The sequence below is a fragment of the Neoarius graeffei genome, chromosome 24 (assembly GCF_027579695.1).
Source record: "Neoarius graeffei isolate fNeoGra1 chromosome 24, fNeoGra1.pri, whole genome shotgun sequence".
In the NCBI taxonomy this organism is placed as follows: domain Eukaryota; kingdom Metazoa; phylum Chordata; class Actinopteri; order Siluriformes; family Ariidae; genus Neoarius; species Neoarius graeffei.
In genome coordinates, this window is record NC_083592.1 from 57418387 (window position 1) to 57432488 (window position 14102).

General features: G+C 41.0%; 1 protein-coding gene across 3 annotated transcripts in view; it reads right to left on the reverse strand.

The window, feature by feature from the left end:
• Positions 1–861: 861 nt before the first annotated feature.
• erlin2 (ER lipid raft associated 2) overlaps positions 862–14102 on the reverse strand; it is a 63670-nt gene continuing 50429 nt past the window's right edge. Inside the window, exons 11-13 of one of the 3 annotated variants that reach the window (XR_009651458.1) lie at positions 13629–13708; positions 2840–3144; positions 862–2618 (exon numbers count right to left, since the gene is read on the reverse strand). Coding sequence is in view for 2 of the 3 variants with exons in the window: in XM_060907522.1 (XP_060763505.1) it covers positions 2983–3144; positions 13629–13708 (242 nt within the window). In the remaining variant the exon portion in view is untranslated. Of the gene's footprint in view, positions 3145–13628; positions 13709–14102 lie in introns of all 3 variants that reach the window. The other 2 variants (XM_060907522.1, XM_060907521.1) reach the window with 2 other exon arrangements.

The window sequence follows — 14102 nt, forward strand, 5'->3', positions numbered from 1 at the left end:
GAAAAACACAGCTTTCGTCACACATCGCATGATCTCATCTCATTATCTGTAGCTGCTTTATCCTGTTCTACAGGGTCGCAGGCGAGCTGGATCCTATCCCAGCTGACTACGGGAGAAAGGCGGGGTTCACCCTGGACAAGTCGCCAGGTCATCACAGGGCTGACACAGACAACCATTCACACTCACATTCACACCTACGCTCAATTTAGAGTCACCAGTTAACCTAACCTGCATGTCTTTGGACTGTGGGGGAAACCGGAGCACCCGGAGGAAACCCACGCGGACACGGGGAGAACATGCAAACTCCACACAGAAAGGCCCTCGCCGGCCACGGGGCTCGAACCCGGACCTTCTTGCTGTGAGGCGACAGCGCTGACCACTACACCACCGTGCCGCCCCACATCGCATGATGATTTTGAAAAAAAAAAAAAGTGCAAGCAAAAAAAACAAGCTATTTTGCGTAAAATTGCTACAGAAGCCAGCCTCACAAGTATGGAGAGGGATTTCAAATCTGATATCTCTATTTACATCCACGGAGAGCAGAGGTGGATAAAGAACCCAATTTCATTACTTAAGATCAAAGTACAGATCCCACTGGGCAAATGTTACTCAAATACAAGTGAAAGTTGTACAGTCAAATTTATACTTAAGTAGTGAAGTAGTTGCTTTTAAAAAATACTTAAGTATTAAAAGTACATTTTCTGTCAGCGCATTGTTGTATTATTGCCACAACGCTTACAAAACCTAATGCCTCTGAAACAACCGACTGGATTTACTGACGAGCTTGTAGAACCTGTAGAATAAACACCTGGTATAACATTACAAAATGAAACAACGGAACTGAAAAAGAACCACGGTCACTTTCATTTTTTTTCTTTTTATTGAACACTCCTCCCCACCCCCACAAAGCAGCATGGTTGTGTTCTGACCCAGCTGTGGCAGTGTGTGCACATGTGTATGTTAATCAGGAAGACAGCTGAATAGCTGTAAATGCAGCTTGCTCAGAAAATAAAAGTGACAGTCTAACCTAATTAAAACTCTGGTCCAGACCTCAAGCTTAACAACAGCCCAACAGCAACACGGCTTTAAGCGAGAGAGACAAAAAAAAATAATAATAATAATTGTGCAAGGCCATGATCTGACATCAAAACAAAAAATTCGAGCAATTCGTTGTGACTGACTAGTATAATACTGTCCATCTCACAGGTCTCACATGCAAGTATTCATGCACATATGAATCTGCCCGTGCCATCATGGTGGCTTAACGTTAAGCTAGCTAGTCAGTGAAGCTCCACCTGACATGCTAGCAAACTCTCTTCAAACTCAAATCATACTGGGTAGCTAATGTTACTAGGGAAGAAGGAGGAAAAAAGGGGGGGGAAAAAAAAAAAACTCAAGTACACTCAAAGCTGTTTACTATTGTGCTGATTTTATAAACAAATCACTTGGACACAATCTTCCTGCTGGGGTTATGTCAGTTTACAGAGAACCACACTCAACAGCGCCCCTCCATGGATCTAGGGAGTTTTATTTTTATTGTTTTGTTTTAACGTGTTCTGGATCACACCAGGCAGGAAAGTTGAGGGAGCTTTTAGGTGTTGTCTCTCTGCTGCTCAGGAATAAACTTTTTTTTGTTTTAATGGGTTCTGGATTCTTTTCTGCCTGGTGTGATCAGAACATATTTTAAAAAAAAAAAAAACCACACCTCCCGAGAGATTAAAACTAAGACATTTTGTGTGTGTCATGAATCTCAAGCAAATTACAGACATTTGTGCAAAATATTTTTGATGAATTCTTCAAAAAAGTAGTTTTGGAAAAGCTATAAATCTCTACATACACTCCATTTAATTTTTTTTTGAGAGAAAAGACTTTGTAGTTAAGATAATTTGTGTCTCAATACACTAACAATTCAAAAAATAAATAAATTACAACATTTTGCAGTGAAACCTAAAAAAAAAAAAAAAAAAAAAAAAAAAAAAAAAACATACATACACATATATATATATATATATATATATATATATATACATACACACATATATATACATATATCACACACACATTTTTTTAAAAACAGTCTGGCGGTGTTTCAGTGTACACCCATCCCCCGATAACTGTGGTGCATTTCACTGGCAGATCGTTTATAATGCGTGACACTGAATATATTCTAAAAGTATCGTGACGGATGTGCCGTCTCATCGCTCACCCCGAGTGGGTCACGTTAACGGATCGCGTGGCTCTGATCCAAGAAAAACCTTCAGGAACGTCAGGAACGTGTAAAGTCAGTGAAACTACTTTTTATTCTTTTCAGTGTTGGAAGAGACGTTACTCTGACTTTCTCTCACATGTTCAGAGTCAGAGTCACATTTTAGACTTCTGTAATCCACTCAGAGTAGAAACAGGGTTTCCCCCCTCAGTGCAGGAACATGCTGAAACTCTTCTTGGTAGTAATGCAGCAGATGGTGTGGGAGTTCAACACCGACAAGAGTTCATTCAGATTAATAACACCAGACGGGGGGGGAAAAAAAAAAAAAAAGGTGGTGTGTGTGTGGGGGGGGGGGAGACACCCCTTTCAGCTTGATATCCGCTGTCTCAGGGATGGAGCTGTCTCTACTTGCCTAAAAAAATAAATAAAAAAAAGTTACAAACCCATCCCTTTATTGGCCCATATCCCTGTTCCAGAGCGTTCTCAACTGGAAACAAAACTACTCTGACCAGTGACCATCCTTCTGTCCAGCTCAAGGCTGCTGCTGTTCTTGTTATTTAGACATCAGAAGAAGAAGAGAGTCACCAAGCCCCGTTTTAAACTCAGCTCTGTGTTTTCTTGGTAAACACACACCTGAAGAGGAGCCCAGCGAGAGCAGAACCAGTACTGCTGCCTCTTCTGTAGTTCCAATATGACACCTGTTTCCCAGTGTGAGAGAGAGAGGAAGAGAGAAAGAAAAAGAGAGAGCAGGAGAGACTATCAGCATGTCTTCACCTTCAGTCCACATTCAGGACGTCTTCAGAGAGAAGGTCTGTGGGTTTGGACATGCTCCTAGAGTCGATGAACACGCGCGGGATCTCACTGCCAAAATAGATCTTACTGTTCGCCGCTATAGCTTTATACCTCATCATCTGCAGGTACTCCGGGGTCAGCTTCATCTGAGAGATGGAGAATATGAGAGAGATGGAGAATGAGACAGACAAGAGAGAGAGAACATTAATGAAATGAACCCTGGTGTTCACTGCCTACTGTTGATAAGAATTCGTATCTTATTTTTAAAAAGATGACATCTGGGAAGACTTTTGGTTCGTTTTATTTTGGCAAGATGAGCAATCTGAGAAATTCGACATGGAGCTCGTATTAGCAGGAAAAAAAAAAAAAGTGTTGTGGCTCAAGCAGGTACTCAATTGCGATAAAGCGGAAAAAGAACGAAAAAAATTTAATCATGAATGTTCATCGCTGAGGACCTGCGTCCTTACTCCATCCGAGGAAATCAAGCATTTCAGTTTCTCCTCCACGCCCTGGGGACAGATGCCCACAGCACCGCTGTACAGGGACACAAAGGAACTTGAGTGGTGGAGATGCAACAAGAATCTTTTTTTTTTTTTTTTTTAAACTTATTACTTTTAAATAACAAGCAGTACAGGATAAGTAACAAAGAAAAAAAAACCAAGAACAATAAATTAAATTGGGGAAGATGATCCATATTTATATTCTTTTTCCTTTCAAGTCAGTCGGGGCTGGGATTCGTCCTTGAATGCAGTCCATTTCTGCTAGTTTTGTTCAAAGTCCTCTTCTCTGACCCTTAGGCAAAAAGTCAGTTTTTCCATGGTGTACATTTCCTCAACAATGTTCAGCCATTGTCTCAGGCCCTGTCCACACGGCAACGGATTCAGGTGAATCTGATAAAATTGTTTATCGTTTCGGCCTGGCGTCCACACGGCACCGGCGTTTTGGGTGCCCCAAAATGAAATCTTTTGAGAACGGTTTCCAGAGTGGAAAAATCTGGCAACGGCGCCGTTGCGAAGTCGTCTGGATGAGTAGGACGGATTTGTTTACGATAACGTCACAATCACATGACTAGAACAAGCAGCACTCTCGCGCGCATCATTCGTAACAACAGAAATTGAAATTGTTTCCACATTAACCTGACTGACCTGCCAGACAGACAATTTACACCTGCTTTGATGAACAGAAAGTCCAGCCTTCCACACAAAGCAACAGTTACCTGACTATAATGGAGGCAGAGGGGAAAAGGGTCAGAAGACCCTCAACAGACTGTTTTGTATGAACCACTGCATTGCATTCACTTCTGTATACAGCTTTTCTTTTAAATAAACAAGTAACAACCATTTCTTGAATTTCTTTTTTTTTATTGGATAAGACTGCTTTTCAAAATGTTCTCACACAATAAGAAAATTAAGTTATATAAAACTGCACACTAATAAAACTAATTTGTACACACAGAAGGCACGATTTCCTCGCGTAGTCGCAGCCGTCTTCTTGTTGTTGTTGTATGTTTGTTCCTGTGAGTGCTTCACGCCGGGTAGAAGAAGGGGTTTATGCGCATGCGTCCTACTTCTTCTATTGTTCTGGTGTCTCTGATGGGACCGTCTTACAGCGCACGTAGAGGTGTGGCATGTGTATTGCATCGTTTTCAGCAAGCGTTGCATTGCCATATGTACCTGATATTTTACTGATCTGTAGCCTTAGTCTTGGGGGGGGGTCCCCACAGGTATTAGCCCGAGGTACACAATCCAGGGGTCCATCGGTACTTTTTGGTTTAATGTTTCCTCCATTATTTGAATAACATTTTTCCAAAACAGTTGTATTTTTGCACAGGACCAAAAGATATGTGAATGACCAGCATCCATACGTCCACAACCCCACCAACATTTCTGTTGTAATTGTTTACCTTTGGAGTAATAAAGAAGCATACAAGATTCTTTCAGCTAAATTCCTGCCATTCTTTAGAATTGGTTGAAGAATGATGTGTGAGACACATGGAATGCCAGTCACTGTCATATTGAATTCTTGTTCCCACTTTGATTTAACATTTAATAAATTAATTCCATTACATTTTTCAAAACCTCTCATTTCATCCATCTCATTAACATCTGCTGATAGGTACTTATTGACGACTTTGTCGTAAAAATGTCCTAGCTGTAGACAGTGGTAGAACTCTTTGTTTTCCAAGTCAAATTCTTTGAGTTTTTCGAAACTTTTGAAGGTTTTCCCTTCAGTTAATGTGCACAACAGCGGTCATTCCCCTTTCTCTCCACTTCATAAAAGTGTCATCTGACTATGCAGGACCAAACTTGGGTGTTTGAGAGGGCCATATTAGTAGTTTGCTGTCACCCTCCATATTGTTTTTCTTGACAATCTCAAACCATGTTTTCAAAGTGTCTCCTATAATAGTATCATTTTCCTCATGGTCTATATATTTTTCCCCCCTAGCTTAGCAGGGGGTTGCAATCTACTTCCATTCAATTCAATGTGTTTCCACTTTGCTTATGTTGGGGAACACCAGTAGACAATGCATCTCAATTGAGACGCGTAATAATATTGTTTTAGGTTTGGCAGGGCTAGGCCTCCTTGTTCTTTATCTAGCTGAAGAGTTTTGAATTTTACCCTTGGCTTTGCACCTTCCCAGATGAGTCTAGATATCAGCTTGTCCCATGATGTAAACTGGGATTTTAACACGAAGTGAGAGAAACGACAGTCGTCTGGGCAATACATTCATCTTTATCACCTCGATCCTTGGACTGAAATCCAATATTTATGTTGACCATCATGTTATATCTTTCTGAATTCTATCGTTTAAAGTACCATAATTAGTCTCATACAAATTGTTTAAGTTCTGTGTGATTATTACACCCAAATATTTTATACATTGTTTCCCACTTAATTTATATTTACTCCTGATTTTCTATTTTATGTGTAACTTAGAGTACCTGTGTTTTTGTGATGTTCAGTTTGTACCCTGACATCTGTCCAAAACTTTCCAAAGTCGTCAAAAGTTTAGAGAATGTAAAGTTTGGGTTTAAAGGAACAGTCCACCGTATTTCCATAATGAAATATGCTCTTATCTGAATTGAGACGAGCTGCTCCGTACCTCTCCGAGCTTTGCACGACCTCCCAGTCAGTCAGACGCGCTGTCACTGTTAGCAATGTAGCTAGGCTCAGCATGGCCAACGGTATTTTTTGGGGCTGTAGTTAGATGCGACCAAACTCTTCCGCGTTTTTCCTGTTTACATGACCAGTGATATGAAACAAGTTCAGTTACACAAATTGAAACGTGGCGATTTTCTATGCTACGGAAAGGCCGCACTATAATGACAGGCGTACTAACACCTTCTGCGCGCTTCGACAGCGCATTGATATCTGAGCTCCGTATTTTTTTTTTTTTTTTAAATATCGCGTCCACATGGGCAACGGATGAGTAAAATATCAGGTTCATATGGCAACGCTTGCTGAAAACGATGCAATACACATGCCACACCACTACGTGCGCTGTAAGACGGTCCCATCGGAGACACCAGAACAATAGAAGTAGGGCGCATGCGCAGGTAACGGGTTTATTTTTTTCTACTTGCCATTGTGTGTAGTGGTGGGGAAATTCTGCGCTGGCCCTTTAAGAGCACAGGTAGTTATGGGAACGAGGCGCTGGCCTCTTTCAGTTCGTTTTGGAAATGTAAGCGCCAATGCCACTGGACGTTTGCAGCCCGTCCTCAGCAGTGTATTTGTGTCTCATTTCTTCAGAGTAAAAAGACTGGTGAACAACACAACACAATGTCTGTTACACGCATAAACCCCTTCTTCTACCCGGCGTGAAGCACTCACAGGAACAAACACACAACAACAAGATGGCTGCGACTACGCGAGGAAATCGTCCCTTCTGTGTGTACAAATTAGTTTTATTAGTGTGCAGTTTTATATAACTTAATTTTCTTATTGTGTGAGAACATTTTGAAAAGCAGTCTTATCCAATAAAAAAAAGAAATTCAAGAAATGGTCCAGTTACTTGTTTATTTAAAAGAAAAGCTGTATACAAAAGTGAATGCAATGCAGTGGTTCATACAAAACAGTCTGTTGAAGGGTCTTCTGACCCTTTTCCCCTCTGCCTCCATTATAGTCCGGTGACTGTTGCTTTGTGTGGAAGGCTGGACTTTCTGTTCATCAAAGCAGGTGTAAATTGTCCGTCTGGCAGGTCAGTCAGGTTAATGTGGAAACAATTTCAATTTCTGTTGTTACGAATGCTGCGCGCGAGAGTGCTGCTTGTTCTAGTCATGTGGTTGTGACATCATCATAAACAAATCCGTCCTACTCATCCAGACGACTTTGCAATGGCGCCATTGCCAGATTTTTTCACTCTGGAAACCGTTCTCAAAAAATATCGTTTTGGGGCACCCAAAACGCCGGTGCCGTGTGGACGCCAGGCCGAAACGATAAAAAATTATCAGATTCACCTGAATCCGTTGCCGTGTGGACAGGGCCTGAGGCAACAGCCCTGTCGTGTGCCTCTGTAAAGTTTGAAACTGCCTGTCAGAGAGCCATTTATCCTCAACCTGGTAGTTGGGTCGCTATATAAAGCTTTTATGCAACTGATGAATTGGTTATTAAAGCCGAATGTTTCCAGCACTTTATAGAGGAAAGGCCAGCTGACTATCAAATGCCTTCTCAGCGTCGAGGCTGCACTCAGACGATGTTTAACTTATTCTATAATGTGGAGTGTACGTCTAATATTGTCCTGTGTTTGTCGGCCTTAATGAATCCAGTTTGATCTTCATTTATTAGGTCTGGAAGATGATTTTCCAGTCTTTTAGAAATTATGGAAGTGAATAATTTATAGTCTACATTCAATATGGAGATTGGCTGATGAGATTCACATAACTTTTTGTCTTCTTTTGGTATCCCTGATATCACTGCTTCTTTCCATGATGGGGTATTCTAGCATAGAGTCCAATTCAGAGATTCTAGCAAAGTGGGTGCGAGGTCCTCTCTAAAACCCTTATACCACTCATTTGGGAATCCATCACTCCCTGGGCACTTATTTTCAAATTACTGATAGCGCTATCTAATTCCTTTTTTGTGATTGGGGCGGACAATGATTTGTTTTGTACTTCTATGTAGGGAAGATCCAGTGATGACAAATATTTATCAATTGATTCCTCATTTATTAGGTCTGGTTGTGAGTGCAATGTCCTATAATATTCCTTGAAGCAGTTTTCTATTCCCTGAGGCTCGAGTACTACTACATTACTTAATGGGTCTATAATCTTAAACATATAGTTTTTAATTTGTTGAGTTCTAAGGCATCTTGCTAATGCATTTGTTGCTTTTGGGCCCGATTCGTAATGTCCGTTTTATAAATCTCTATTTTTAAATCAGCAGCGACCATTGCATCTATTTTTCTTCTAACTGGTCTGTTAATCTTATATCTATCTTTGTTTCTCTAATTTTCTCAATTCCTCCTCTAATTTATCATATTTTCCTCATCTTATTAACGTGAGCCGTCCTTGAGATCAGATTCCCTCTCAAATTGCTTTAACTGTATCCCAAAATTATTGTTGGTTCTATTTCACTATTCTTATCTTCAATACAATCCTTAATTTCTCTTATTTCATTCACGGTTGTTTGGTTATTCAGGATTCCGATATTCATTCAACATAATGTGTTTTTACGTCTGTCTCATTTAAGTGTATAGTTAAATAGATTGCATTATGATCCGATATATCTACTGTTCCTATAGGGCATTCTTTCACCTTATGTCTATCTGAGATATTCATCAGAAAATAAATCTATTCGTGAGTGTATCTGATGAGTAGCCGAATAACGTGTGAAATCCTTCTCAAGAGGATGGAGATTCCTCCAGACAAACATACCACTTTCTTTGATTGAGAGAGAGAGAGAGAGAATTTGACATACAATTTCATGGATTAAAGCAAAAAAAATTATTTGACTGAAAATTGCCCGGGGGGGGAATGGGTGGATTTCGATGAAATTCTGAGAATGGTTAACTTAGAACTGATAACTTGATCAATTAATTAATATATTCAATTTATTGCACTCTCTTTCCATTGCTTCCATATATTATTTTTGTGGCAAACCACACAAATGCATGCACCTGGAATGTTTAGTTTTTTGCACCATGAACTAAATTTCCGTTTTCACCTATTTCGTACAGCCAAGCCCACCTCCACTTGTTTTTTACACCTTTATCGATGGCAGACACATCAGTGCCTTCTTTCATGTAAAGCGCATCCATGCTGCCGAAACCAAAAGCAGAACGACATGCTCCTCTATGCTCGACGTCATTATAGAAAAAAGTTTGGATCTTCGCTTAAATTAAAATTATAATTTAACCTTACTTTGTGTTGAATACGACTTCAAAAACAACTCAAGATTTTATTAAGAGAAATATTGTGGCCAACACGAGTGTGAAGTTACCTAAAAGATCGTGTGACGTTGGCTGCTATCTACTTTGCGTTCGTTCTCATTTTCCTCCATCGTTTCATAGGCCAGAAACAGATGTTTTGACGTAATTTAACTTAGTAGGCTATGATTATTATTTAACCGTAGTCTTCTAGACATTTTGACTGTTTGGGGCATTGAACGCTGGTGTATGATTTTCAGGGAATAAAGTTTAGCGCATGTCGGAACATCATTGCGCTCGCAGCCTCCAACTCCTCAAACGTCCTTTAAACTGTGATATAACGTAGGCTATAAGGCACGATTCTAACATACCTTACACACTGGCCTAACGAAAATAATAATTGTTGGGGCGTCTGCTGATTTGTTAGCTATAAATTTAGGTCTAATCACTTCTGACAGTCTGCAAGCATTGCACCGTCGGGTCTTCAAGTCTGGCTGAAGCAGAGGAGCGGGCTTTCTGGGGTTTATTTTTTCGTTTTTTTTTTTTTAACATGCTCTATTTCTATATGTCCAGGTTTGAACTAAGTCATTTTGGCAAGATTTAATTTAATACAAAACAGAAATGGTCAGACACAAGCACGCCAAGCACATGGGAATATATTTTGCCAATTTTGACAGCGCATGTTTTTTTAATGCCGCACCATAGACAGCGAACGTTTAAACATGATCAAACATAGGAAATGAACGACACGAAGCATGGCTCAAAAACAAAAAAAGTTAAATAAACCCTGCTGATAGTTGATGGTGTTGCAACACATCAGTGTTATAACCCAATCTCTACCCAACCACCCGTCATTTTAATTCTCCTCGGATCAGCAACGACCTCACATTTGGCCTTGGGAGAGTTCAGTTGACGGAAATCCGTCACACGACGGAAAACTTTAATCCATGCAATTTATGTTGTTTTTTGCTAGTCATGTCTATTGAGTAATTCAAAGTTGTGTTCCAGTCTCCAGCACAGACTAATATCCCTTCACTTAAAGCAATAATTTTGTCAAAGAGCAGAGTGAGAAGTTTTCTATCACTTTCTGGAGGAACATACTGTATATACACGCAAATGTGACCAGGACATTATCAAGTCTTCCTTTAACTATGATGTACCTCCCCTCTTTATCTCCTCCTTCCTTAATTAGCTCAAAATTCGGGGAGTTCGACACTAGAATAGCCACTCCTCTTTTTCTATTATTTTTACAAGAGCTGAAAAAAAAAAAAAAATTCAAGTATCCAAACCTTTTCAACTTATTGTGTTCTTCATTTGACATGTGTTTCCTGAAGCATTACAACCTGTGATTTCTCTTTTTTTTAGCTTTGCGAATACTCTGCTTCTCTTAATCGGATTTCTTAGGCCATTTACATTCAAAGATACGATCTTTAAGTTATATGACCCTGCCATATGTATCACATGAAATATTGGTCTCCCCCAAGAGAAGGAAAAAAAAAAAGCCAGTAACAGTAACTATGCTACAAAAGAGAACATAAGAAAACATAGGCCTCCAGATGAGGAGATCCATCTCCCTGAGTGACCCTGTCGGAAGGTCGAGGGTAAAGCCTCCCATCAGAAGAGGGCCCAATATTAGAGATGGTCAAGTCTGGCAAAAGAACCATCACCACCCTTTGAGTCCAACGTATGTCCTAATTGAAACCACTCTTCCCATATATAAGATGATTAAACACTGTGGCCAAAGGATCATTCAAATGAAATATTCAAACATTGTAAGTTAGCACAAACTTATTTATCAGAGCGTAGCAGAGAAGCCTTAGGTGTTTTCCTCCGTGTCCTCTCTCGGGAACTCCTGCAGTTTCTCCCTCGCTCTCTGTGCGGCGTCCCCCTGACGGTCTGCTCTCTGCTCCCATCCAAGCAGATCAGCCAAGCGTGTCCAGGGCGGGCTCTCGCTCCCTCACCTCATATCCCCGCCTCTGCAGCTCTCGCCATGCCGCCTCTGCGCTGCTAGAAGTTCAGACCCCGGTGTCCCAGTAGATCCTCATGCTAGCGTAAGGCGTTTGAAAACTGATTCCTTTCCCCTTTAGTGCTTTCTTGACTGTTAAACATAAGGAGTACAACACAATCTCAGCCGCATAGTCATGATCGAAGTAAATCGCCCTGTTGCCATGCAGTATTTTGCCCCTTTTCCAGGCCTCCCTTAACACCAATTCCTTGGTAGTGAACTCCTGGAAGTTGACAATTATCGGCCTGGGTGGGTCTTCAGGTCAGGGTTTCTGCGCCAGGGAACGGTGCGCTCGCTGAATTTTCAAATCTAAATCCTGCGGCAGCGGTATCTCACATTTGAGGAGAGTTGTGATGAATGATAATACGGAGCTTTCCTCCTCGCCCTCTGGCACACCGAACATGCGGATGTTATTACGTCTGGATCAGGACTCCAGGTCCGTTAATTTAGCTTGGATAATCTTTTGCTGTTTGACACAGGTTGAAAGCACCTCATTTACCTCCACTGCCCAGTCCTCCCCACGCCCCACCCGGGTCTCCACTTCACCTACTCAGCCGGACAGGCTTTGCATTGCTTTTGTAAAGTTGCCGAGTTTGTCATTAGTTTCTTGACCCAAGAGGTTGATTTTCTGTGTCAGGGAATCATTACCCCCATTCAGATCAGATTTAAGTTCCTTAATTGCTGCCATTAAGTCAGTAGAGTTTGTGTTTCTTCCAGTTTTCATGGCTTCATCCGCACCGCTGCTCATCTGCTGTGCCTCGGGGTTGCTAGTTTTCACCACCAAATCGCTTTTATCTTGATAATTAGGCACTCTTTCTTCTGGCCCCTTGCGTGCCTCTTCCCACTCATCCAGAGTATGTTCAACACAAAATTAAATTAACGAGTTTTTAAAGCGGGAAAACAAACTTTTCTGGGAGAGTGGTCACAAACACGTTTAATCACTCCATAAGCTAATGAAGTCCATCAAGAATCATTTTAAATCCAGTTTCATTTCACTAAACCAGAACGTCAGGGGCGTAGCAGCTCATCTGGCCTGCCATTAAAACCACCATGACGACCAAAACATCAAACAAAACTGAAATGTGACGATGTGAGCGAGGGCCAACCTCCACGACAAACTGTTTACAACAGGATCAACAACAAAAGGGCTAAATTTTGTTCCCTGAGGGAATATCGACCCAAAACATCAATCAGAAATGGAGTCGGATGAGAAATTTGAGAGGAGATATAATTCTAGTGAGAGGCCTGGAAAATTCATTAATTTGGCCTAGTTAGTAAAAAATTTGACAACACAACAACCAAGTTGTGTGGAGTGACGAGTTCTTTCAAACAAAACAACGGAAACGGAAAATTAGTGGAGAACTGACAGAGGAGATGTGATTTAACTGGATTGTGGACGACGGACATGACGCCACGGTAACAGATTACTGGCCTCATTGACATAAGCTAATAAATTAACTGCACACCATGTCTTAACCCGTTTAAACTCCACTGCTCAATAAAGCTCGACAAAACTGTTCATATGACCAGGCTCAGAGTCACAGAGCAAAATTAACCATGCTCTCTGGGAGGGGCATCTTGTCTCTCTGGCTGTGATTGACAGGAGACTCATGGGTGTTGATATGTAGAAGAGGGCAGAGAGCACTTCCCTCCTGGTGTGTTGCGTTGCCCCATGATGCAACATGAGCAGCAGGCTGAAGAGACGCAGATGACTGGTGTAACGCAACAGAGTTCACATGGTCGCTGTCATGTGATTGGGCACTAGATTAGGCTGGTGGGCGGGGAATTGGCCAAAGAATTATGTAGTGGGGCTCTGGAGGAGACAAGCATTTTTCACTCTATTCTCAGGAGCTCATGATGTCATAGCCAAAGATCATACTTTCTGGGAGGAGGGATGGCATTAATTAGTCCCGTCACTCAGAGTAAGAATAATTAACCACGGGTGTCAGAGCTCATTAAGAGGACACTGGGGCTTTTCAGCCATTTTATTTATGTAGCAAACGAAAAAAAAAAAAGCTACAAACCACATCGCTTTTGAGGGAAACTCCAGCAAGTCCATTCAGAAACCTTTTAACTCAGTAAAACTGTGAATGTTAAGATGCTGCAGGAGAGAAATTAAATAAACAGGCTGTAAGAGAACGAAATGAAAGAGCCTGAGGAACAAGTGACAGACATTAAATCAAAAGACAAAATATAAGAGGGGGAGGAAATCCAGGCTGATTTACTGAATGTTTTTAGGGAACACATGACCGTTCGCTCACCTTATTAGCTTCAGCTGCTCTCTGAGCCGTGTAGAACTCAGCATCTGCTTTAGCTTTCTGCCGAGCGAGAAATGCACCATCTAGAGAGAGAAAAAGAAATTCAGCTCCAACAGGTCTCTAATCTAGAAACTATTTGAGATGGATGGTGAGTGAGTGTGAGAGAGTTGGCACATGCGCATTCTGTGCGACGTACTTCCTGGCTTCCAAGTTGTTTGCGACAAGTCTTTTTTTTCCCCACGAGTGTTGGCATTAAATCACTAATCTTTATTTTCTCTACAAATAATTTTCCAGTATACTTTCCTTTTTTTTTTTAAATTTTATTTTTCACCTTCCTTTTCCCACATTTTAATAATTTTTTTTTCAGAAGAACGCCAAAACCGGAAGCTCTTTTTTCCTCCTCCTGCATAAAGACCACAAGTGGAGGCCATCCACATCAGATCTGCTTTAATATCAACAGATCCTTGATTAATGTAC